Source organism: Mya arenaria, chromosome 10, assembly GCF_026914265.1.
Source record: "Mya arenaria isolate MELC-2E11 chromosome 10, ASM2691426v1".
Taxonomy (NCBI): Eukaryota; Metazoa; Mollusca; class Bivalvia; order Myida; family Myidae; genus Mya; species Mya arenaria.
The window spans coordinates 36,345,617-36,372,152 of NC_069131.1; the positions used below are offsets into that span (position 1 = coordinate 36,345,617).

Consider the following 26,536-nt stretch of genomic DNA (forward strand, 5'->3'; position numbering starts at 1 on the left):
AATGTTTTAATATAGCAGAAAAATTGTTGTTAACTTTTAAACAAACATTATGACAAGTATCAAAAACATTGTCCATGCAATAAGGGTAGATACACCATGCAAGACGACATAAGATAAACACAATACCAGCATAAAATACGTGAGCTTATTTAAGACGCACAGGCATTGCTAGAAAAAGATGAACAACATTGAATAATAGTTTTATGTTTCATATTAGCAATGGTCCTTTTAATCATAACATTTTGACGGCTTAGTGATTTTTGCAAATAAAAAACCCCCGCTTATGACGGTAACGGGAGACATTTCCTCATTTTCTTCTAATAATTCCATTATTATCATTGATCAAACAGACATTGCTGTCTTGAGTAATACTAATCGGAACACCTCGGCCATCTCCGACATACAACGAGCCTCGTATGTATGGCGGTGCTTTAGTAAAATTAGTTCGTAAAGTTTCATAATAATATTATGCGGTTATATTTTAACGTGTTCACATTAGTTCCAAATGAAGTGTACTTTTCATTAATCATTAAAATTTCTATAAGGAAAGTCCTTAGCTACTAATTTAAAATAACAACGCAGACTGGAACCATATCATTCTTGTGATGTATGTTTGTGATTCCCAACGTTCTTCCTCCCAGAAATAATATCTAAGTAGTCTGAAAAACTACCTGACTCAACACAGTGTTTGTCTGGCCTTACAAAAAAGCTGAAAGCACTGTTAATGGTTTTCACAGCTGGTGCTGATTGAGAGTTCAAGGTCTACTTTACCAATTTCGTAGTACGGCTGCATTGCGCAAATATTATTTCTAATACATCTCCAATAGCTGTACAGTTTGTGCTTAATGAGTTCTCGGTTATCTCAACATGTATTACCCTGTTGTATATATGAGATTGCAGTCTTCTTTGGTTTGCTAAACCTGGATTCACAACAAAATTAATGTCTGCTGTTCATTCTTAAATTGACTCAAGTTCATTCCCTATTTCAGCTAAGTAATTAAGTTGGAATTAAAGAAATAACAACGGACTTACCAAATACTATACAAAACATATGTTCAATAAAATCAATCGTTCCGACGTACGCCATTTTCTATAGTTAATCACGTTGTATGGTGAAACTCGGCTTTAACCGGTGCATGTGCGCGTTTATACAATTTATATACAAACACGTTCTGCCAAAAGTTGCGTAATTATGAGATTGTGGGATATTTTACTGACATGTTTTAAACATTGAAAACATATTGAAACGATTATTTTTTATGTGGAAAGTTCAAAATCAGTCACTTCGATAGCGTTATGGTAAACATAATTATTTTTGTAAAAAAGGCGTCGATTATCAGCGAAAGTCTCAAATACTTTTATTGTTCATGTATAGTAAATGTTAACACGTGTAATATAAACGCTGTAAATCCTAATAACAATATATATATCCATTTCTTAAAGAGCCGATACCTGATGACGGTAAAATTAATGTAATAGAACCTGTCGAACGTAATATTTAACCATATCGTGAAGCACACACACTCAAATTACCTGGAAGCACATTTTCAATCCGTCCGTCATTGTAAATCACTGTACATGTGTCTTTTTCACATGTGGCAAAAAGGCCGATATGGACATGACCTTTTGTCAGGTCACCGTCAGAAACCACCCAGTACGGGGTCACAAAGCTGATAAATATCGCTGCATCAGTTATAACCAGTAATATAAACGCTACATTTTCTAAATATGACTTCATAATTCGTATTGCACACTGTTCACGTTATGCTTCACGTTTCTGACACCAGTTGTTAAGCTTGTTAGTCAAAAAGCTTATGAATATCGCTGTGTAAGTTAAAACGAGCCATATGAATCGTTTAGTGCTTACACATGATGTCAAATTTCATACTCCGCAGTAGTTACTCGATAAACATTTTTTCTTATGGCAGTTTCTAACATCTTGTTTTAGTAAATATTTTCCATTTTGTTTATCTAATAAATTCTAGGACGTCTTTTAAAGTACAAAACCGATACTTCACATATACATGAACGGAATACATTATTATAAAATTACTGTTAATGATGGTTAAATCTTTGATTTGGTCAAAATAAGCTAAATTGTTTCTTGATGAAAATCTATCCAATGCTTACTATTTACCAATTAAATTATTAAAAATGCTAACTGACCGAAAATAAACCATTGACAACATGTTCAAGTTTTATACACTCGACCCTAACATTCTCCAATACAATGAATACGAACCTTTAATTAACCATTGAAATAAACATCCGTCAAAACAAAAACGATTGATAACATGATAGTTAAATATTTTGTCTTCTCACATTACTTCGATTGTTTTTCTGTCGCATGATTTTAAATACACCTTTGAATTAATCCCTTGTTTAACGCTTAAATATAGAGATTCAGTAAAACCAATAACGTGCAGATAAACAACAACCTCCGCTTACAAGTCTGAAATTCCATTACATGAGGCTAACATAGAAACCTTCCTAAGAAGCAAGTGATGTCTCGAGTGCCGGTAATTGTAGGCTTTCTTTCATCCACATAAATGGCCAAGGGAATACCTCCTGTCTTTTTATTTTAGCAATATCATATACCTCTGATCATTTTAGGAAGCGTGTGGAGTGTTTCAAATACATCTCGATAGTTTTGAACCCTTTCATATGTATAAACTTCAACTTCAAATTCAAGTGTGTGAAGTTTAACTTATTTTGAAGATATTGATAATTTGTTGCTCAGAAGTTAAAACCCCTCGCAATGATAACTTTCTTTTTTATTAAGCGTCTATGCAAGAATAACTCGTCACTTTCTACGTAATCGTACTTGTTATTTGAAAGAGCCCGTATAAGAATTATAGTTCACCGAAATGCACGTTACCACAAACATATATGTATCGATTCGGGTGTTGTGGCTTACGCCCTAAAGATCGCCCAGTATACTGGCAATCTTGGATCCACCCTCATCACTGTGTGTTTAGCAAATTATGTTGCTGTAGTTCAAAAATAAGGAACTAGGTTAAAAGGTCATAGTCAATGTCATCCGAGAACAACATTGAGAATTTCAAAACTATACATGTGATCCAAATTTCAATGCTGTAACTTCAAAAATAATGTATTTGACGGAAAGTACTCATTTATTTTTCTACATCTGTCAACGACATTAAGAGGAAATAAAATATTATGGATTTCATAACATGACCTATACAATAATTTTCAAATACATTCAAAAAATCCGATTTCAAAAAACACAGCAATGACTTGTTATAATAATTGTATCCTAGTTAAATATATTGAAAATTGTAAGATATTTCATGCTTTTCATTGGAAAGAAACTTTTTTTTAAAACATGTAGACTTGATTTTCAACCTATTTAGTTATTTTTTTAAAACGTGATATGAAATGAGACAATGTGTAATTTTAAATGAAATTTGAATACAAAACAATTTTGGTACCGGTAAAACCGATACAATACCCTTAGGATTTTGTGCTACATTGTTGTCTAAGAATTTCAACAATAATTCGCTGCAGACGGTGTCGTTGCTATGGAAAACTGCAGCGAATCGACCAAGATGTAATGCGACCTGACAAAAACCACACCCGCCTTAACTTTCGGTACCAGAAAGTAAAAAAGGACATTCTTAGACTAGGTATCGCGGATAGGAAATAAACGGTAATGATAAACATTTTTTAGAGATTAAAACTATTTTTCATCTCGCCGTATGCGATAATCACCCGATAATTTTCGTAATAGCATTAGGCTTGAAGGCCCATAGATCAATATGTGTTTAAGGGAGACCATCGCGTTAATGGCGAGCAGCAACCAACCATCAGCGTTTATTGTTTTGCGTTGTACTACGTACGACTTTTCGTTCCTTTCATTCATGTTGTTCAATGAAAAGTTACTGTGTGAATCACCTACCATTTCATACATTTCCCATTTCAAGCTTGGAAGCGCATGTACGTTATGAAATAAAAGCAATGGATACAGATGCAAGGGAGAATAACAGAAGACATTCTGACAGTGTGAATCAGCAGTTATTTCTCCCAACAAATCAGTAAGGTCTTAATATAACCATATGTTTATCAACAGGCTTTATCAAATCATCTAATATTATTTATGTTCTAACTTGAAATGTAGATACTTGTGGAATACAGTATGTAGGACAGACAGGGAGGCCATTGAAAGCCCGATTATGTGAACATGTTTATAAAATCAAAAAAATAATAACTCCTTAAATTTTCTATATCAACATTTTTACAAGACGGGACATAGCTTAGATAAATTAACCATTCATTCAGTTGAACACCTTATATTTACAGATAAAGAAAGTAATTCTTATAAAAATTTAAAGCAAGATGCATTGCAGAACTTAACTGGATTAAACGCTTGCAAACTCCATATCCGCTTGGACTAAATGATAACATATTTAATGTAGGTAATATTTCGAAATGTAATAATATTGATATTTTTTTCATTATTTAAAGAAAGAAAGCGTAAGAGATCACAAGGCAAGAGAATTATGGAAACATTAAAAGAAAACAACGTAGAACAATTGATATGGAGCAATGTAATAGTACAAAATGGCCAACATCGGTTTCTTTCTATTTATGTTCCCTTTCATTAACTTTAACTTTTTTACGGTCACTTGATAGGGAAGCTGATAATATAATTTTAAGAACTGATCCGAAGTATGAACGCTATGTATCGTTAATGGATATACTAAACATTACCTTCATCCCACAATTGAAAATGTTGATACTAGCAAAAGATATCGCATTAAACTTTCTTTTAGCAACAAGGGTATATATCTTCTTAATCTAAATAATTTATTTAAGAATAAAAAATGTAGAAAAAAATGCATTCCACAATACTTTAAGAATAAAGAAATGCCAATGATATGTTACAAATATAAAAAGCCTATTAGAAATTTCATATTTAATTATAATAAAGTAGTATCAGAAGATGATATTTCCGCAAATACACCTTCTTCATGAGATTGTATTGTCTCCATGTGCCGCTACGACCATGTTGGGCATATTGTTACAGGATTGTTTTTCTTTTATTAAAAATAACCTTCTTAGAAAATTGCTTAATAAAGGTCCTAAATACCGGATAGCATCTGAAAATTATTTCCATACATGTAAATTAGAATTGGCAGTTTCCTTATCCAAATATAGTAAAAGCTGGTACAAAAGAGAAAGGGGGTTGAACCAAATGCCTTAATACCGTGGATGAATAAAATATTGTACCTAATAGATCAGAAAATAGAGTTTTTCAACAATAATCCGTTGGCACTTCCCCCAAAGTATATTTCGATAACTCCAAAGTTGATAATGGATATCAAATCCCTACATACTATTATTGGAGAGTTACAATCTTCCAGAACTTACATTTCTAGCCAACTCGACGAAGGAAGTGTTATTAAAAAGCATATTGATTATAATGCTAAATTTCAAGTTCTTTTGAATGATGATCATAAAAACATTCCTACAATACACAGGTTGCCTATGATGCATAAGTTATTGTTAATTCTATTTCTTGCTCTACTAAACAAGTTTCAATTTTACTAACATCCTGTTTAACTGCTATAAAGTTTCATGTGAAAAATTATGTAGTAAAGTTTATGAGAATTCTGGAATTAATCTCTTTTGGTCTATCAATAATTCTTTAGATTCAGTTAATGATTTTGAAAATAGACGGTATAAAGTCTCAGTACTTAATACTTATGACTTTTCAACGCTCTATACATCTATTCCACAATCTTTAGTTACAAATAAATTGATTCCTCTCATCGAAAAAACTTTTGCGAGGGAGAAAACTACTTACGTGGCAGTTAATGTTAAAAAGGCCTTTTTTCTAATGATCGCTCAGATAAATATATCTATTGGACATGCACAGATGTCATTGAAGTTTTAAATATTGATGATATTCTAAGTTTAGATAATCCTGTGTTTACAGATAACATTCATTCGATATACCCTTCACAACTGCAACTTAATGCATTTAATATATCCGTTTTAAAAGCATCATATTTAGATTTGCAACTAGAAGTAAAGGAAGATATATTGAGCATCAATTTTTATGGTAAACGTAATGATTTTAATTTTAAAATAATTCATTACCCTTCTTTAGATGGTGATGTTCCTATTTCTCCATCATATGGTGTTTTTATTGCACAGTTGATGCGATTTGCTAGAATATGTACAAATGTAAAAATATCAGCTCTCGCAGTAAACTTATGACGCAAAAACTTCTAAAACAGGGTTTCAGATATTTTAAATTAAGGAAAACTTTCTCAAAATTTGTTAATGGTCATTATAATCTCATATCAAAGTACAATAGTAGTCTTAAATCGCTTATTGCTGATAGTATTGCTCATCCCGATTTTTATGGTGATGTTTTAAAGAAAATTCGTAAAATTAAAATGTTTCCAGCACGTAGTTGAACAGATACACTTAATGAATTACTTGGATTTTATTTAAACCGTGGATATAAAGGCAATATTTTGAAGAGCACTTACGTCTTGTCTTCTTGTTTTTGAAGATGAATACCTAAAACAAAATATTGGGTTGAATATAGCATCCTTTCATAACTAAACTTTCAGTGCTTTGATTTTTAGGAAGAATTTGCTAATTCATGTTATCTTTAAAACCTTTTTTGGCAAACACGTGTTGACTGACTGAGTGTTTTGGCTGTACCTTAATTTTCTTCAAATATTTTACGTTTTCATTGGCGCCGCTCTGAAGAGCGCGCCTATTATGGAATGGGAATTTTTTTTAGTTAGTGGTAGGAGCGGTTTTTAAGTTGATTGACAGTTGGGTTTTACTGTTATTTTATTATGATTAAAAATGCAAATGGATGGCGATTGCATGTGTGTTAAAATGCTATTTGTGGTTGAATAGATTGTCTTCAATTTATCTTCAAAACATTATATTTGAAGAACGACAAATAAGTTTAATAACTGTTCCCGTTTCGTTTACGTTTTCCGATTGGTTAACTGTAATATCATGTGCCGGAAATGTAAATATTCGGAGGAGTTCCGAATGAAATGTAAAATGTGTGGACCGGTAATTATGTGAATGGGAATAATTATGTTTTATGTTGTTTTGTTATGTTTACTGCATTAATAAACAATGAGGTAAGCTGTTTTCTTTAATTTAATCGATTTTGGATTAAATGTTCACCTAATTATATTTTTTAATGTGTTGAAGGTGACATTACTAAAATTGTATTACGATTGCCCCCGAGTTGTTTTATTTTTAGAACACTACACATATCCGGATGTTGCTATTTTTAGAACCAGAAGGTATTTCCCCGCTATTCATAGGTCAATAATGGAATTTCTACATCGTCGATTAATAGTTGGAAACTCGGTTTTGTCATGAATATACGTTTAAAATAAGTAAACACTAAAAGTGCACACTGACAGTTGATTACGATACATCTAACAATTTGAGTCATTACAGTGAAACATGGATTATAAGTGAATTATACGCGTAAGAGAAGATTTTCTGTCGAAAAACTAATGTCAACAATCAGCATGGAATTGGGATATTTCTACCAAAGGGCTATTCATGTCAGTATCCTTGAGTAGTTGTGTAAGTTTATGTGTTCAAAAATGTTTGTTTTTTAATTTCTTTGGAATTCTTAAATCATTTTTATTTGCTAAACGTTAAGACAGCGTTTTAATATTTCTACATGTACTATAAATATACATGTTACATACTTTACATCTACTTATAATGCACCAGTCAATTGTAACCAAAGCCCCACCAGGTCCGAGGATTAGCTGGGACTTTGACTTTCTGTCCAGCCAACCCCGGGTAAAATCCTCGTCCTGCGGGGACGAACTGATGGTCAAATCCTCGCCATATGCCCCGTACCCCAGGGAGCCTAGGTAAGGCATATTCCCTGCTATATCTGGCTCAAAGACAAAACCACCGTATTCACCCGGCACTGCGAGGCCACCTGAATGTTAAAAACACAGCCCATTTCCCCGGCATATCCCCGGCATATCCCCAGACCTGGAGGGCCGTGGTTACAATTGACTGGTGCATTATGTATATGTTACATATTTTTAAATGTACTTATGTACATCATTTATGTATATGATATGAGTATGTAATCTTTTATTTGATTGTTTTATCTTAGACAAATATTAGACTTAAAAATACCCATTATTTGTTTACAAACTGCATATTTTCAAAATAAACCTGTATTAAAAGATGTACATGGTTTCGGGCTGGAAGCCACAACAGCTTGGACACAAGCGACATTCATTTGCTTGGTGTAGGTCTCGTTGAACGCCATACTGTTGTGAATCATTATCAATTATATGCACAACATCTACACATTTGTGCCTACCAACCCTTACTCTTGGCTAAAACGGATATTAGTGCAGAATGTATAATTAATACATGTGCATTTGTATTTTACGGTTGTAGTTTCTGTTGGTTGATAATCAGAAGTCTAATTTCTTTCAGGCAGGAAAATGACTGAATATTACTATTATATGAAGAATTCCAGCCTGCATTAAATACTTTGTTGGATCATTGAGACAGATTTGACATCCATGTCTATCCACATCTGATAGAGATGATGTGAGTATTTCATATAAAACATATTTGAGTCGGTGTTTGTTGTTTTATAAACTCACTGTTTTAAATAATCCAGTGGTTGTGGTGGTGGTGATGGTGGTGGTGATGATGAATTTTATTGATAAATTTAGTAATTTTCTTTATATTATATACATGTATGTATCAGCTTATTGTTGTTGTTTTTAAATAATGTTGAGAAATATTAAACTGTTTATATTTTACTTTGTATATGTATGGCAGTATTATTATCTATACAAATTAGTTAGAAAGTACTTTTTTTTCTTTTACAGCACTAAACATTCTAGATGGGTAAAGACCTGTTAAATCAGCATTGACTCAGCATTGAGTAATTTTCATCTGTGCAGACACTACAAGTACAAACGCATGGGAACAAACCAAACTTCAAATGTTGAAGAGTGAAGAATTATTGTGAAAAGTTCTAAATGTTAGAATACCATTGACTAAATAAAACAAATAGACATCGATTACCAGCAGAGACTGCTTACATGTTATAATATTAAAAAGACATTAGTTGAGAACTTTCACTCTGACATTTTTGGAGGGGCATTACCACCTACTTAGTGTTCTTGTTTCTTTACATATTTTAATTTAAAAGTACATTCATTATTTTTAAACTTGAATTCTGAGTTAGTATCGTAAGTAAAATTCATTTATTTGAATGATTACATTTTATGAATAAGTCCAATTGAGCTTTTTACAAGAAAAAGGTTGATTTTTAAGCATTTTATTAGTTATACAAATGTATAGTTACATGACATTATGTATATTTTCTTCAAAACTGAACGGTAAACTATCATAAATTGTCTTTTGAATTGTTCATTAGACATCATAGAAAATATTTAAATGATTTCAGCAGGTTGTCTTATTCTTAACTATTTTTTATGAATTTATAAAACTGCTATATATTTTCAAACATCGAAATACTGCTCTGTTCCGAAGACTCACAAGATCAATCAAAATGATTTTTTTCCATGTGAATCAATAATATGTTCGGTTGAACGTAATTTTTCTGTTAACTGAAGTTTATTTTACCAGAAACTGTTGTGTTTATTTCATAATCTCTGATAATGTGAAAAAAAAAATCAAATAAAGACAAAATATTTTTTAATTAACAGTAAAAAATCTTCAAAATTTGGATAAAAGTCCCATAGTGTACCATGATAATAACTATGTTGTCTGTAAAAGCTTTATAAAAGTGTGTATTACTTATACCTTAATTCAGTTCAAATAATTATGGCCTTTAAGGATTTGTGTTTTCATAATATAGATTTCCTGTTATATTGAGCGTTGTCAATTTGTGTTGATGTTTTGTTTTATGTACAATTACTACTTCTATTTCCTAAGTTTGGCTCATTTGTCAAATTGAATTGTTACATATTTAAGTGAAAAAACACACACTATTTTTAAAGATGCACTCTTACTCCCCAATAACACTTATGATAATTAATATTATTGTTTTCATTTTTCAAAATGGGTTGATAGATGTCAACAACAATGTTTCTAATGAAGGAGTTCAATTTGCTAATAAGAATGAACTTAAAACATGGTATTTCTGCCTTGTGATACTATAGTAGACCACAGTAAATCTTTTAGCAATCACCAATTGATCATTTAATATTTGTCATGCATTCTGCTATTATAAACAGGTTGACAAGCTTGTTATCAGTAAACGATATTTCAGTAATGCATTATTTAGTAAGTAGTTTTTGTTTTTTCACTCAATTTTATGTGTGTTATATATACAATTATATGTATTGATTTCAAATAAAAGTTTCACTTTAAAGATGCTCATTTAAAGATAATGAACAGACACACAAAACTAGACACATTTGATACTAATTATACGAATGATTATTGTTTTATATATAGGTGACCTCTGATTTGTTTTGGAGATATTCATAAATGGATGTTATTCTTTATTGTCTTCAGTTTCTTATACATTTAAGGATTTTTATAATTGCTTTTCTGGTATATATTACAATGTAATTTAATGCAAATGAAAACACACTTTAAACTGGACACATTTGATACTAATGATATAAATGATTATTGTTTACATGTACTCCGATTTGTTATGAAGATACTCATAAAGGGGTGTTCTTCATGTTATTACACATTTTGGACTTGATTTAGTATTGCTTTTCTGGTATATATTCATTTAATGCACAAAGAAATTATTTTAAGTGTTCAGTATCACTTTCACACATTGTTTACTATTATTATTTTTGCATATTTGGCCCATTTATGCTTATATGTGCATTGTTGTATTTCAAAACCTTTGTGAAAAATAGAAACAGTATTATTTCCTTCATACATAGTCTGATACATAATCAGTTTGAATGCGTTATTTTTATCATATTTGAAAACAAATGCCATTGTCCAATAAGACACATGCTGTTTTTGTGTTAATATCAACTAAAACATCCATTTTCTACTCTTCTTTACTATGTAAATGAAGAAGTTAACATAAGTATTATTAAACGGCTAAAAACAAGGCATGTTATGTCATCAATGCATTTCATCTAGTAAACAATGTTCACTTTTTATATAACAGTTCAATAATTATGTTCTATTTATGTTTGCAACTTTACAGTTCAATAATTATGTTCTATGTATGTTTGCAACTTTTGAACGAAATGATAATGTTTATTAAAGTACTACACAAATTGTTGAATTGTTATTTCATATCACTTCTTCATGATGAATGAGGTAACTTATTCTTCCCTACAAGTTGTCATTCCAGCATGGTGACGTTGCCCCCTCCCCTATATGATTAGAACTGCAGTGTACATGAACAATAACTCTATTTCAGCGTATTGCAAGAGTTATTCCCTTTGTATCTTTTCCTGTCCGGAGCATAACTAGAAAACTATTTTTTTTGGAATTTCATTAAACATCATTCAATGGTATTTAGCACAACGAGAGGAAGTGCAGTGCACAATGTTTTTAAGCTAATTACATAATTATTGCCCTTTGCCGCTTTTTCTTGACCAGAGCATTACTTTAAAACTACTTATGGTATTGAAATAAAACTTGGTATATGGCAATGACAAAAAGTACAGTGCACAAGCACCCTAATTATGTAGTGTTCATTAATGTACCCCACTCCTAATGAAATGTTCAACTTGAAAATCTTCAATTTCAATGCTTTTGCCTACGTTGTCATGCAGAAATCTACAAATATTTTGAGAATTTCATGGATGCGGTTCAATGCACCATCATATGCTTGTTGGCCTTGACATTCCTTGTTTTTCAACATATAACAAGTGCATAAACTATTAAACGGCGCCCTTTGATACTTTGCATCAATGGTCTTTCTTGTATCATTTGGAAGGAGAGAATAGCATACACAAGTCGCTTTTATTTTTAATAATGTTTTACTTTATTTGTTCCCAGTTTTAGTACAATGATGCTTTTTATTATGAAACTCTATGATCACACAGTTTAAAACCTTTTATTTTATAAGGCAGACTGTGTGTGATGTTTTTGGTTTCTTACAATGACTGCATCGTATCTTTGAAAAGTATTTGCATTAGGTGCTCTAAATTGTTTCCCTCCGTCTGCAGATAGAGTTGGGATTTCTAATCATAGAAGTACTTGGGGTTTACCTTCTCGTTTTTTATTATTATTTGTTTTATTGATAAGATTTACCTTTTGCGTTTTATCTTTATTAAGGATTGTTGGGATAAGAGTGAGGTTTGTGCACATAAACTGGTTTAAACCCCCAGTAAATTTACATTTTACTGACCGTTCCAAGGCGGTACCTAACAATTCTTGATAAACATACCAATTATTTTTATATATATACAGTATTTATGCACTGTTCTGTTTGTAGAGTTTTGTGCTGTTCTATGTTTCTTGTTTGTGATTTTATGTTCTATGTCTTTGGCGTTTGCCCATTGTCACTAAACCGGGTTTATGTTTAAACTTTTTGCAACTGAGCGTGTTTCTGTGGCTTTTTGCATAAAAATTGCAATCAAAACAGTACCACCGGGTATCATAAACTTAAAACAAAGAACAGATACCGTTTTTCAAATGTTTATGATACAACCATCTAAATGTGAAAGCGTGCGATTCCTAATTTGTCGGGCCTACATATATATTTTGTCTTTATTTCAACGCAGTCTAGTGAAAGTTGCTGTAAAAAAAACGCATTTGCGAAAATGGTAATATTATATTTTATTCAATCAGTATCTCAAAATGTTGCATACAACCTGTGATATCAAATATCTCTGGCCATGTTCTAAAACGTTTTCCGGAGTTCCAGTGAATATAAATAGGTTATCGTATTTCATCGTGTTGAGTTTATGTTGCAAATACCAATTTAAAACACCTGATGCATCTATAACAACTTTTGCGTCTATGTTTCGTGCAAAAAAAAATAGTCCCGAACTAAATTAACAAATTGGTCACGTAATAGACCCACGTGCTCCATACCTGAAGCTTGCGTCAAATTATATCAGATATTATTAAATCCTGTGTTTTAAAAAGTTGCAAAACTTCCGAAATGGTATACAATTTTCAAAAGGCTGCAACCAAACTGTTCTATTGATATCGAATACCACATCTGTTATATTTCGTCAAGTTGTTGCGGGCTTTAAGCACATCAAGGTTGGCAGCGACATAGATGAGGGGATATATAGCAAAGTATTTGTTTTATGTCTTTATCTTATCAGTATTAATTTTCCCAGTAGCCTGATGATGATGTGACATGGCCACAATATTTTGTTTCCACATGGCTCGACATGTAAAACCATTTTACCAAATTGTGTATGGACTTCATAAGTAACACGTGCCCACATGATTAAAAACAATGTTATCAGTAATATTTGACTCTGTTATTATGCATTTGTATATAAACGCATGGATGGAGTATAGAGTATAACATGCTTGTCCTTGAACTATGTTGCTAAAACGTCCTTTTCTCCGTTAAAAAAATCGTCTTTCTTCTCATCATTAATTGACAAATATAGTGAAGGAAGTCAATAATGTATGACCATATGGTTAAGTTTATTTGAATATATGCAAAACATGTATTTTAAGCATTAATAGGAGTTTCGAAATGCAATAAATACCAACACAATTCTTTTTGAAAACTGTTTTGTTTTTTCAATTCACTGGATCTGTTAAATCCAATTTAGAGTGTCATAAATCGTAATTAAAACTTGAATAAAACCCCACTTTAACACAATAATTTATTGTGAACAAAATGCGTTACGCTGAAATTTAATTTCAAAATGAATTACCTGGAAATTCTCTACTTATCCTTACATCATCTAAAATCCATGTACACTTTTCACTTTCACAATGAGCTAATAGTCCAATGTGCATGGCATTGTCATATGATACTAGCTCAAGCCAATGAGGAGTCACACAACTGATGAATATTGCTGTAATTGTTAAAGCCAGCAAGGCGTACGCAAAAAGTTCAATTAACGCCATTGTAAAAACGTATATTGTAGTTTTCAATTCGCAAATCCTGTATTTGATTAAACACGCAAACATGAATTTCAATGCGCAAAGGCAAAAGTTTTGGTTCACAACATTATCGCTGTTATGTATCATCCGATAATTCCATTAAAATTAGTATGATATAGCGATCCTTCGGAGGCAGAAAGCTTTAAATAGTTTAGACTTGAATTGAATGAAATGGTTATTATAAGAACGTCTGCCTTTTGAGGAACTGTGTGTGTGATATATCACGATTGACATTAACACAAATTATATACAAGTTAGCATTTATCTCAAGTTAAAATGTCAAATTGCATACACCAAATGCAAAAAATAAAATAAAAATAGAACGACTAGATAAGAAGCAACATGACCTTTTAATTTATGTAATTCTTCCCCTGTTATTTGTTTTACAAAGTGTTATTTTGTTTTGGAGTCGTTGACATTATTGCACTTGTAATTGCTGACAAGGATCATTCTAGGTCAAATTGAGACAGATCACAGTCATCATAGTTTGGTATACATTATGTGCCTTCTTATGGCTTCTTTTCTACAACGTATTAGAACATTCGTGTGCTGCTCTTACGATATTTCTTTAAGAGCATGTTTCTGCAGTAGTTTTTGATATCAGACTTGATACTCTTTGACATTTATTACAAATAAAAGAAAATTGTATCTGTACTATTGTCAATGTTACTCTTAATGTTTACTATTCATATTGTATTTTGGGTGTTAAAGGATTTATTTTAATGTTCACCATAACGATTTGTCGTAGCTGTCATATGACGGTAACAAATAAATTAAAAATTATTGGTCATATCTATATACAACAAGAGGGCCAAATGGCCCTGAATCGCTCACCTGTCATATATTGCACATTCTTCCATTATATACAAATATTGAAAACCTAAGCCTATGAACATGGTGCGTGGCCAATTTTGACCCCAGGGCTAAAGTTTAAACAATCTTAATAGTGGTCCGATAAACAATGCTTCATACCAAATATCTAAGGCCTTCGCCTTTTGGTTTCGGAGAAGAAGATTTTATAAGTTTTCATCATATACATATATAAGGAAACCCATGACCGCCCGGGTGGGGCCATTTTTTGACCCCAGGGCCAAAGATTGAACAATATTGGTACAAGTCAACTAGATGATATATCATGCCAAATATCTAAGCTCTTGTCACTACTTGATTTTACGTGTGTATCTATATATGTATATTTGTTATTAATTGTTGTATGTGGCCCATATTGAAAATTGGTATGTGTACTAAATATGTTATCCAGTTTAAATTAAAACGTTTCTTGTCTTTGTGAGTTCGGAGAAGATTTTTTAAGTTTTCACTATAAACATACAGAGAAAACCCATGACCCCCCAAGGGGGCGGGGCCAATTTTGACCCCAAGGCCATAATTTGAACAATCTTTGTAGAGGTCCACTAGACGATGAATCATGCCAAATATCTAAGCTCTAGTCCAAGTAAGTTCAGAGGAGAAGATTTTTGAAGTTTTAACTATAAACATATAGAACATACCCATGACCCCCCTGGGGCGGAGCCAATTTTGACCACAGGGCCATAATTTGAACAATCTTTGTAGAGGTCTACTAGACGATGAATCATGCCAAATATCTAAGCTCTAGGCCAAGTAAGTTCCGAGGAGAAGATTTTTTAAGTTTTCACTATAAACATATAGAGAAAACCCATGACCCCCCGGAGCTGGGCCAATTTTGACCCAAGGGCCATAATTTAAACAATCTTGGTAGAGGACCAATTGGTGATCCTACCTACCATATATCAACGGCCTAAGCCTTGTGGTTTGGGAGAAGAATTTTTTTTAAGTTTTTCCTTTGGTTGCTATGGCAAGCAGAGTTCTGCATGGAATTGAATTCTTTGAACAACTTTGATAGAAGACCACCCAAGGAACATCCCTATGAAGTTTTATTAACATTGGCCCAGCGGTTAAGAAGGAGATGTCTTTTAAGTAAACTGTTGACGGACGACGCACGACGGACGCCGGACAAAAGGCAATCACAAAAGCTCACCTTGTCACAAAGTGACAGGTGAGCTAAAAAGTGTGTGCAAAGTCTTCGCTATGACATGAGTTCATAGATTTTGTACAACAAGGCCGTTCTCCATCAGAAAAAGCTGCAGTTATTGTGTTTAAAGCGAAGCTACAGTATTAAATTTCTTACAGGAAACAGTAACTATGTCAAGGTTTCTATCGAAATGACTGTAATTTAACGCCGCCATCAAGCATTATACGTGCTTCACTTTCGAAGCTTACAAATCTGATTTCTTGTAATAAACTACAATCATTTTGTTGACTAATTAACTCTATACCTATTTCCGTCAGAATAGGTGCAGATGGAAGGATATTGTTTCAAGATAATAAAACTAGAGCGAGCTTAAAGTAGTTTAATTATAACATCATTTGAAACAACTGTAGAAGTAATAAAACTAATAATACAATAATTCTTCTGTCATGAGAAAATTGTCGGCATTCATTTCACAATTCGCTGTTGCTATGCGACTCTATTGTACTGCGTTTTAAAACATCTTCTGTCATTACCTGTTATTAGCAGAAACCTGCAATCATAATTTGTATCATCTACTTTAACACGAATAAAAGTAGAGATGCAATATAAACTATCAATTTTATCTTAAACAATGCCTTTATATAATGCATCATTGTCATTAATAGTAATGATTTCTTTTATTTAGACTATAGAACGGGCTTTAACATTTACTGTTCAATATTTGAGCGAAGAAAAAATTAAAAAATGACAGAATACAAATGTAATATATACATAATTAGGTTTGGATGATAAATTACCTGGAAACTCGCGACTTATCCTTTTGTCATCTAAAATCCATGTACACTTTTCACTTTCACAATGAGCTAACAGTCCAATGTGCATGGCATTGTAAGGTGACACTAGCTCAAGCCAATGCGGAGTCACATAACTGATGAATACTGCGGTAATTGTTAAAGACAGCGAGGCGTACGCAAATAGTTCGATAGACGACATTCTTAAACACCTACTTTACATGAAAAAAGCTTCCGATTCGCTAATCCGTGAATAGATGAAACTCGAATTGTATTTTACGACAGGAGTTGTTTTTTGTTGAGTATAATGATATTTCATAGCGTATATAAAACAATTACTTGGTAATAAAACCATCAGTCATGTTCAAGAACGCTATTTGTTTTCAACGTCTCCGCTAGGACACAAATTCATAAATATTGTATAACTAGACCGTCCTCCCTTACAGAAGATGTAGTTCAACGCGAAATTACGCATTACTCAAGCTACACAATACTATAAAGATGCAGTATTTATGTCGAGGGCGGCTGTCGAAATGACTGCAGCAGATGCATTTTAACCCAGCTATCATTTATATCCTCCTTACTCTGTAATGACTGACAAACGTTATCTGGTATGTTGTAAGTTACTATCCTTTCTTTTTGCTGATATACTATATACATAATTCTGTCATAGGTGCAGAACAAAGGAAATATTTTCCCGATTACAAAAATTCAAGTAGTTTAATTATAACAAGATTGCAAACAGTAGCGATAAAAATCAGAAACAATCATTCTAATAATTGAACTTCGTCAAGTACAAGTACGGTGCTTATTGAGAATGTGTTTGGTACATTTCTCTCGACTAAAAAATATGGGACTGTATGCATTCGGATATTGCGAGGTATTGGCCGATACACGATATTTACACGGGAGTTTTAGTATAATTACATTTGTTTATGATTTGAACCTCGACAACGGAAGCTGAACATTACAAAATTAATATTATGACGAATTTTATGGATACATGAATCTAGTAATAGACCGGGTATTATGTAAACACTTAAATTGAACTCCAAGTCTTGATATTTATACGAATTATACCCTTTTTGATACGATACTTGTTTTTAATACACTACTATGGCATATTAAAAAAGTATTGACAAATATATTTATAAGCAGTCTAATCTTTACTTTTGTATAACACAGTTACATGTAACGTCAACAGAGTGTATTTGTCAATGTGCGTTTGTTTTCATTGATAACTTCTATGCTCGGGGCCGATGACTAAAAAATACTCTTGTTTCGAAAATGACCTTTTACTTTGGAAAACAAGACGCCAATGCGACAACGCCGCATTAAAGTCGGATTTTTATTTGACGATGAAATTTTGCAAACCGAGGATTTGAGCTAGTGACCTAGTTTTTTTAACCAAAAAGACCCATATTTATTCTTTTCGGAGATATCGTTCATACAAATAGCCTGATGAACAGAAACTATTCCATTTGTATGAGGAAAAATGAACATTTTATAAATACATCAGCTTTTCCAATAGGACCTGTCACAGGGACCGAACTTTTGACCCTAGATGGCACACTTTATCATCTAAGATTTCATGTACACAAATGTGTTTAAAGTTAATTAAAATTGATTTTTTTTTTAAAATATATGGGTAGATATGAAATTCATGATTGGGATATGTGTTTATTAAATAGCAATTGAATTTAGTTGTTGCCTGCAAGATTTGACCTAGTGACCTAGTTTTTGATCTGAGGTGACCCATATTCACAAATATTACAGACAACAAGTAGACAAATATTCTTAGCAAGTATTGACAAAAATTAATGAATTTTATGGCCGTGGAATTCTTTCTCCTAAGACAGTAACTTTGTAATTAGCTGAAATAGAATTGCAATCCCTGTACAATGCACTCCCGCTCATTATGATTTATCACTGTATGAAGTTTTATTAAATTCCATCCAATGGTTTATCCAAGTTATGCTCCGGACAAGAAAACAATAACAAAGGGCAGTAACTCTGTAGATAGCTGAACTAGAATTGCAATTCATGTACACTGCATTCCCGCTCATTATGATCTATCACTGTATGAAGTTTTTTTTAAATTCCATCTCATAGTTTTCAAGTTATGCTCCGGACAAGAAAAAAGTAACAAAGGGCATTAACTATGTAATAAGCTGAAATAGAATTGCGGTTCCTATACGCTTCACTCCCTCTCATTATGATCTATCACTGTATTAAGTTTTATTAAATCCCATCCAATAGATTATAAGTTAAGCTCCGGAAAAGAAAAAAAAATAACAAAGGGCAGTCACACTGTAATGAGCTGAAATAGAGTATGGTTCTTGTGCACTTCAATTCCACTCATTATAATCGATCACTGTATGAAGTTTTATTCAATTCCATCTATTATTTTTAAAGTTATGCTCCGGACAAAAAAGTAACAAAGGGCACTAACTATGTAATAAGCTGAAATAGAATTGCGGATCCTGTACACTGCATTCCCTTCAATTATGATCTATCACTGTATGAAGTTTTATTAAATCCCATCCAATAGTTTTTAAGTCATGCTCCGGACAAGAAAAAAGTAACAAAGGGCAGTTACTCTGTAATAAGCTGAAATAGAGTTATGGTTCTTGTGCCCTTCACTTCCTCTCATTGTGCTTTATCATTGTATGAAGTTTTAATAAATTCAATCTTGTAGTTTGCAAGTTGATGTCTGGAAAAAAGTTGACAGCAAAAAACAAATAAAGGGCAATAACTCAATAATTAGTTTAGGTAGAGTTATTGTTTTTGAACACTGCTCTTCCTCTCACTGTGCTTTACCATTGTATAACGTTCCAATGAATTTCATCCAGAACTTTTCAAGTTAAAAGCAAGGGGCAATAACTCAGTAATAAGCAAGAATAGAGTTTTTGTTGTTGTACACTGCACTTCCTCTCACTGTTCTTTACCATTGTATGAAGTTCCAATGAATTTCATCCAGTACTTTTCAAGTTATAGTCCGGATAAAAAAGTAACAAGGGGCAATCACTCAGTAATAAGCAAGAATAGAGTTATGGTTATTGTACACTGCACTTTCTCTCATTATGCTTTACCATTGTATGAAGTTTGATTACCATTGGATAAAAATTGGATTTTATTACATACAATGAAAACTTTAACGCAAAATTGTTAACGCTTGCCCGCCCGACCGCCCGCTGCCCGGTTTTCGCCATTCTATAACCCGTAATTTTTCGATGAAAAATATGATGAAACAATGAAAGGGAACAGTTTGAAAATCGATGGCATTGAGCTTGATTATTTCAGGACAACTTCTCATTCGAATTTGATAAACGAAAATAGCAAATTTCTGTTCATAAATTGCTCATTGACAGAAATGAGCATAAATGCATTCTTATCGCCCTGAGCAACGTCTGAAACGGTATTCAAACACATTTCAAATGTTAGGAACGAAAAAGTAGTTAATGCTCTGCAATTGATTAGTAATTCAAAGCTCTTGCCTGGAAATATCCTGATGATCCTGACGTCATCAAGAATCCACGTGCACGTGTTCTGTTCACAATATGCTAATAAGCCCATGTTCAAATGTCCTTTTTCCTCTTTTGATTCAAATTCTAGCCAATAAGGTGTCACAAAACTGATAAATAGAGCCGTCTCAATAATCGCAACCAATGAGAAAGCAAATAGCTCAAGAAGCGCCATTCTAATGAATGTCCGCTCTTGGCTATGAATTTGGAAAAGTATTAGTCTAATCCATGCAGAGTCTTGGGTATTCCATTATTGTCCCTAAATACTGCACTACGACCATACTTAAGTCATAATTTTACACTAAACAAGGATGTGTTTTGAACGCGGTCAGTGTTTACATTGTGAAGATAAAAATGCACTTGTGTCTTCATTGTTATCTCAATAACAATTTAAAAACTATAAAGAGGTTATCACATGTTGTAACCTAATTGTAAACTGTAAGAAAGATCATTTGGAGTTGCGTTAAGTTGAACTGTTGTAAAACAATCATCAACTCAAGTGGTATATCACGATCACATAATGTTTTTTTTAATATATCGTAGTCATCTAATCTGGTTATGAATAATATTATAAATGATATAATAACAACCATTGTTCTTCATCTTATCCAGTCCTTATATCTAAGAACACTTTGTATTCAATTCATAGTACTAGGATATTCATGCATTAACTTTACTACAAACGAACATAAATCAAATAGATGAAGACGCTACTCAGCGATATAAAAAGATGTATACCACTTTGCACTTTGTTTCTTACTTAAGTGTTAAATTCAACTTTAACCTCCTCCAGCAAAAAAGATCCCCTTTAATATTGCGCAATTAATTCGTACAAAATGTGCAATAATGCGTTTTGATAAAAATGCATTGTATTGAAATTACACTCAAAGCAATCGGTCTAATTTTCACAAAGATAAGGAGTTGTTAAATTTTGGAATGAGGAAGGGATACACATTGGAATGAGAAGGTCATACATATTGAAATTAGCGTGTGGTTAACATTTGAATGAGGAGGTTATACACATTGGAATGAGAAGGTCATACATATTGAAATTAGGGTGTGGTAAACATTTGAATGAGGAGGTGATATACAGTGGAATGAAGAAATCATCTACATTGGAAATAGTAGGCGATAAACATGTGAACTTGGTCAAAACTACTTGCCCAGTATCAAACCTCTTTGTTAACCAGCCAAATACTCACTGTGACCATGCTTACAGGCAGAAAGAGCAGGCACTTTGCTCAGCAGCCAATTACTCAACGTGAACGTGCTTACGGCACAAGGATCAGGCTCGTTCAACAGCAATACACTCGATATAACCATGCTGACAAGCACAAGGACCAGTCTTCTTGTTCAGCAGCCAAATACTCACTGTGACTATGCTTACAGGCACATGATACGGCTCCTTGTTCAGAAGCCAAATTACTCGCGACTAACTTGCTTACAGTCACATTGATCAAATCTCCTTGTTCAGTAGCCAACTACCCACTACACTGTGACAATGCTTGCATGAAAACTTACAACACCATGGTTCAAGCTATTCATCCAACAGCAAACAACTGGTTGTGAATATGCTTACGGCTACACAATAAAAAGTACTTGTCCCGCTACCACAAACCGACTCTAAATATGCTTATAGGCACTCTGATCAAACCTTATTTTTCCGAAACAACTACAAGGATGCAAAATACTATTTGTTTCATAAATATCAATAATACCATTATATCTACAGTGGCAATGAAAAATACAAGTACACCCAAATAAAAGTAAAAAAAAATCAAATATTAACCCAGTTAGGATGAAAAATGCAAAGGGTAAAAACTAAGTTGAATGAGAGACACGTGCAGACATCACATAGCACGCACACATCAAAATAGCTTTAACAAATAGTGGTGGGATAACCGCATCGGAAAGTAGGTGAAACACGAGTTTACTGCAACACGGCTTCACAAGGTATTTAACCTAACCCATATGCACATACACTCATTCTTGTCAATAATTTAAAAAAAACAAGACAATAAGACTGATAAAAGCCAGCATCAACTTGACAACAATACGAAATGAGAAAAACTCAAATATAGATTGACGAAGTAATAAAACAACTGGAAACATACATCAATTACACTCGAATAAGTCTAGCTGGGGCATCAATGCCAGCTCTTAAAGGGTTCGATGCTGTTTTTCAAAGACAACAATCTTATATAGCTCCCCTTAGCATATTGAAAGCTTAGAACTCTAAATACATCATTGTTCACACCAACAGGTTGAACAAAATAAAAACAAAAATAACAAATACTTGTTCGTGTGCTTGACGGACGAAGAGTCTCTAGTATATGCGGATAACCAGAGCAACACTTGGGGAATCTAACGCTGGCCTCTATCGAAATATGGCTTTAAGTCCATAATTGTTAGTCAATTAAAGTCAGTTAATATTGCAGGGAGTTAAAATCAACATGGATCTTATCTCTAAACAGTATTATTCAATTAATGATAGGCATGTATCATTTAAAATAATACTTCTATTAATACTTCTACATCGGTATTTAGGTCATTGAGCCGCTTAATTAGTCTATTAAATTAAACATTTTAAGTTTACGTAGACAATTGCCCTGGATGGGTAAAATCATTAGAGATTAGGTGTTAAGATTATAATTGTAAAGAGAATATCGTGAGGCCTTTTGGAAATTTTTAAAAGGGTCATCTAAATTTATATTTCTCTAAATCATTGCTTAAGCAATGAAGTCTTATAGAAATACGTTAACGTGGAAAATCGCCATTATGGATTAGGGTGTTAACACTGTAATTGTACATAAAGAGTATGTTGCGATCCCTTTTGGAAACTTAAAAGCGTCACCTTAATTAACATCCCTCTCAGTTCTTGCTTTAGCAGTTAAGCAGTCTTCATTTTTTACAGGAAAAATACTCATCGACGTCCGAACACACTCCAATCACAGCATCTCGAACATTTTCCAACGAAAACAACCTCTGATGTACATCGGTGCATTTGAGTACAAGAAATTTGTCACATTAGTAATAACAATATTACTTAAACGTAGTGTTTAAACGTGTTATTTTAATTTCTTTAATTTGATTGCGAATGAGGTGTGTTATTGCATTGATAATTAAGATTCTTAAGATTCACAAATATAGTAATGTTAATTTTCTCAACAAGCGTGAGTTTCCCAGATTCTATCTTTATATTGCTACCAAACAATTAAATATTTGTGAACTGATGCAAATATGACTGTAAACATACACAGTAGAGATACTTATGCAACGATTGCAATTATATTGTTAAACAGAACTTGACAATAAAACTGCAAAAGGGCAGTGCACTTTTTCTGATGACAAAATGGTGTTATAATATTGAACAATGCAGCCTTTATGAATTCTATTAGAAATCCAATACGGGTTTTTAACAGTCAAAGAAAAGCCCAGGTCAGGGAGCAAAGACAGGGTAATAACAACATTACATCTTGGTGATGATAATAAGACAATATAAAGATAATATAACAAAGAAATCCAATCGATGATGTAATTTATGATATATAAATTAAGATGTATCAGTAACGAAGGTTGTAATGTAAACATAGCGTAATCATGAGTGTTTAAAACACATAACAAAATGTCAGTGAATAAATAAACTTAAACATGTTCCCCATTTTAAATATGAATCTATCAGACTGTGTGCCAAATGTTTAGAACTATGTTAAATGTTAACAATGTAGACGGAGTTGTTACTAACTTTAAAAGGCCAAATATCGTATGATGTGATTATACATTAAACTAGAACAGATACACTTGAAACAGTTCTTTTATAACTTCTTAGAAACACTGCAGATCACATGGGTGTCCATGGAACTTCAAGGGCAGTAATAAATTGAAAGTTAACAACGATGATGTTGATAACCCTGGTAAGTTTAACAAAATTCTAAATAATCGGTCCATTGTCTTATAAATGTAATTAAAATGGTCATTTGTTCATACGTTGAACTGCGGCAAATTGTTTACACTTTAATATTACATAATTTAGTGCTAATACTGCAACAATCATCCTTACAGTATTTTTTTCCAATTCCGATTCTTATATCTTAGTGAGGCCGGTTAGAGTACCAGCTGAAAAAATACAAAAAACATATGGTATCAAAGTCTATAAAAAGTGTTCTGCAATGCCGATGAAACAAAATTGCAAAGTCGTTATTGAAAATATTTTATAACATTCAAATTTAAACCTAAGTTTAGTTTATCGGACACTAAATTCTTTTCGGGCATAATGTATAGATAGGTATACGCTTGGATCTTAAATAAATTGAGCAATTAGAAGCACCATTTTGAGCATCTGTAAGAATAAAATATTAGGGTAATAAGAAAAAAATGAGGTTTGGGGATTAAAATGAATTGGGCTCTGCCTTAGAACCTTAACATTGCGTTTGGGCCTTTAAAACATTATAAGTGAATCATGATGTTGTGCAGTTTCCCTAACATTAAGCGAATATTTCAGTCAGAACACATTACACATTTTTAACACATTAACCGTAAAACCTTCAGAGTAAAGATAACCAGACACATGTTCGTTATGGATAGAACAATTGTATAGTTTTGGTTAGTTGACATACAAGATTTAATGCTGAATACCTTCACCGATATATTTGCAGTTTTCTTCAGGATGAATTTCGGACAAGGAAGCTATACGACACAAACAATTAACCAAAAAAATCACCTTTATGACATGAACTCATTTTTTGTCGCGATTTATAAAAAACAAAAAAATAAAAATGAAGTTTTGCTCATGTAAATAAACATGACAATGCTACCAAAGACTTTAAATAGTTACGTGGAAAAGCTTTATTTATCCGGACATCATCTAAAAGCCACGTGCACGTGTCCTGTTGACAAGACACTAGAAGTCCCATATGCACGATCCCTTTGGTTGCGATAACATCAAACACAAGCCAGTAAGGCGTCACGAAGCTGATAAATAGCGATCAAGACATAAGCAAAAAAGCTCCAAGAAAGCCATATTATACGATTTACTATGCAACAAGCGTCACCATTTATTCCTGACAGCGCACGTTATTTTACCGAGACTTAGCAAATTCATAGAATTCGATAGGATTTTTTTTTACAAACTCATATATTAATACTATTATTTTCCTGATATCATATTTGGAACATTTTAGGTACCATGTTTTTAATATTGTGCGTCGCACTTTCGATCTCGGTTTACGGAACACATATTTGTGATATTTTTTTTTCCTCTTGTAAAACAGCTTCCGATACAAACTTTCTGCATCTGGTATCTATCATATCTGTTTGTATTACCTTTCCATTCACCTTCGTTCACACGCAAGCATGCAATACACCTTCTTTCAGGAACTTTTTTTATGGCGGTCTTGAAAAAGTGTCATAAATTATAGTTTGTTATCAAAGTACTTGATGTATTAAGGCAAAATAATGTATTTCATTTTAGTTGAGGGCCTTTAATTGTGCCCTGATAATCATGCAATTTATTTGCTAGTTTCGATTATGTCTTTTTGAAATTATCCACGCAGTGACAGTTATCTGGTAAAATAAAATGGTGATCGGAGTAGCAAAAGCCGACTAAACCCCATTTTAAACTAGTCACAGAGTAGCATTTACCGACAATATCCAAGCAAAAAAAATATCCGACTATTTCATATTTATAATAGCCTAGGAGTAGCGAAAACACTTTTTCAAAAGCTCAAAGCTATCCACCAAATGGCAATAACCGATAAATTTTCCATTCAAAACTATCTACGGAGTAGTATTTAACCAATTATTTCCCATTCAAAACTATCAATCGAGTAGCAATAACCGAATATTTCCCATTCAAAATTATGCACGGAGTAGTAATAGCTGACTAATATTGAACATTCTTCTATAGATCATAACGGAAACTGATTCGAATAAAATACGAACAACCTCTACAATACGTAAACATTATAAAAAAGAGCACCATTTGGGGAAAATCCAACGTTCATCTCTATCGAAGTATGAATAAGTAATAAATGAAATCCAATTAATGTCGCGGAAATTTTAGATCAGGATGCACCAATTCCCTAAAATAGTATTTTTCTAATAATAACATACAT

The 26,536-nt window shown here is 32.7% G+C and overlaps 1 protein-coding gene across 8 annotated transcripts in view; it reads right to left on the reverse strand.

The window, feature by feature from the left end:
• The window catches only part of LOC128205821 (transmembrane protein 47-like), a 59,301-nt gene that overhangs the window by 8,909 nt on the left and 23,856 nt on the right, over nt 1–26,536 (reverse strand). The window contains exon 1 of one of the 8 annotated variants that reach the window (XM_052907820.1): nt 20,397–20,746. The exons of 6 other annotated variants lie outside the window; for them this stretch is intronic. In XM_052907820.1, the coding sequence (XP_052763780.1) occupies nt 20,397–20,598 (202 nt within the window). In that variant the 5' untranslated portion in view covers nt 20,599–20,746. Of the gene's footprint in view, nt 1–16,905; nt 17,278–20,396; nt 20,747–26,536 lie in introns of those variants that run through there. One more of the 8 variants, XM_052907822.1, reaches the window with a different exon arrangement.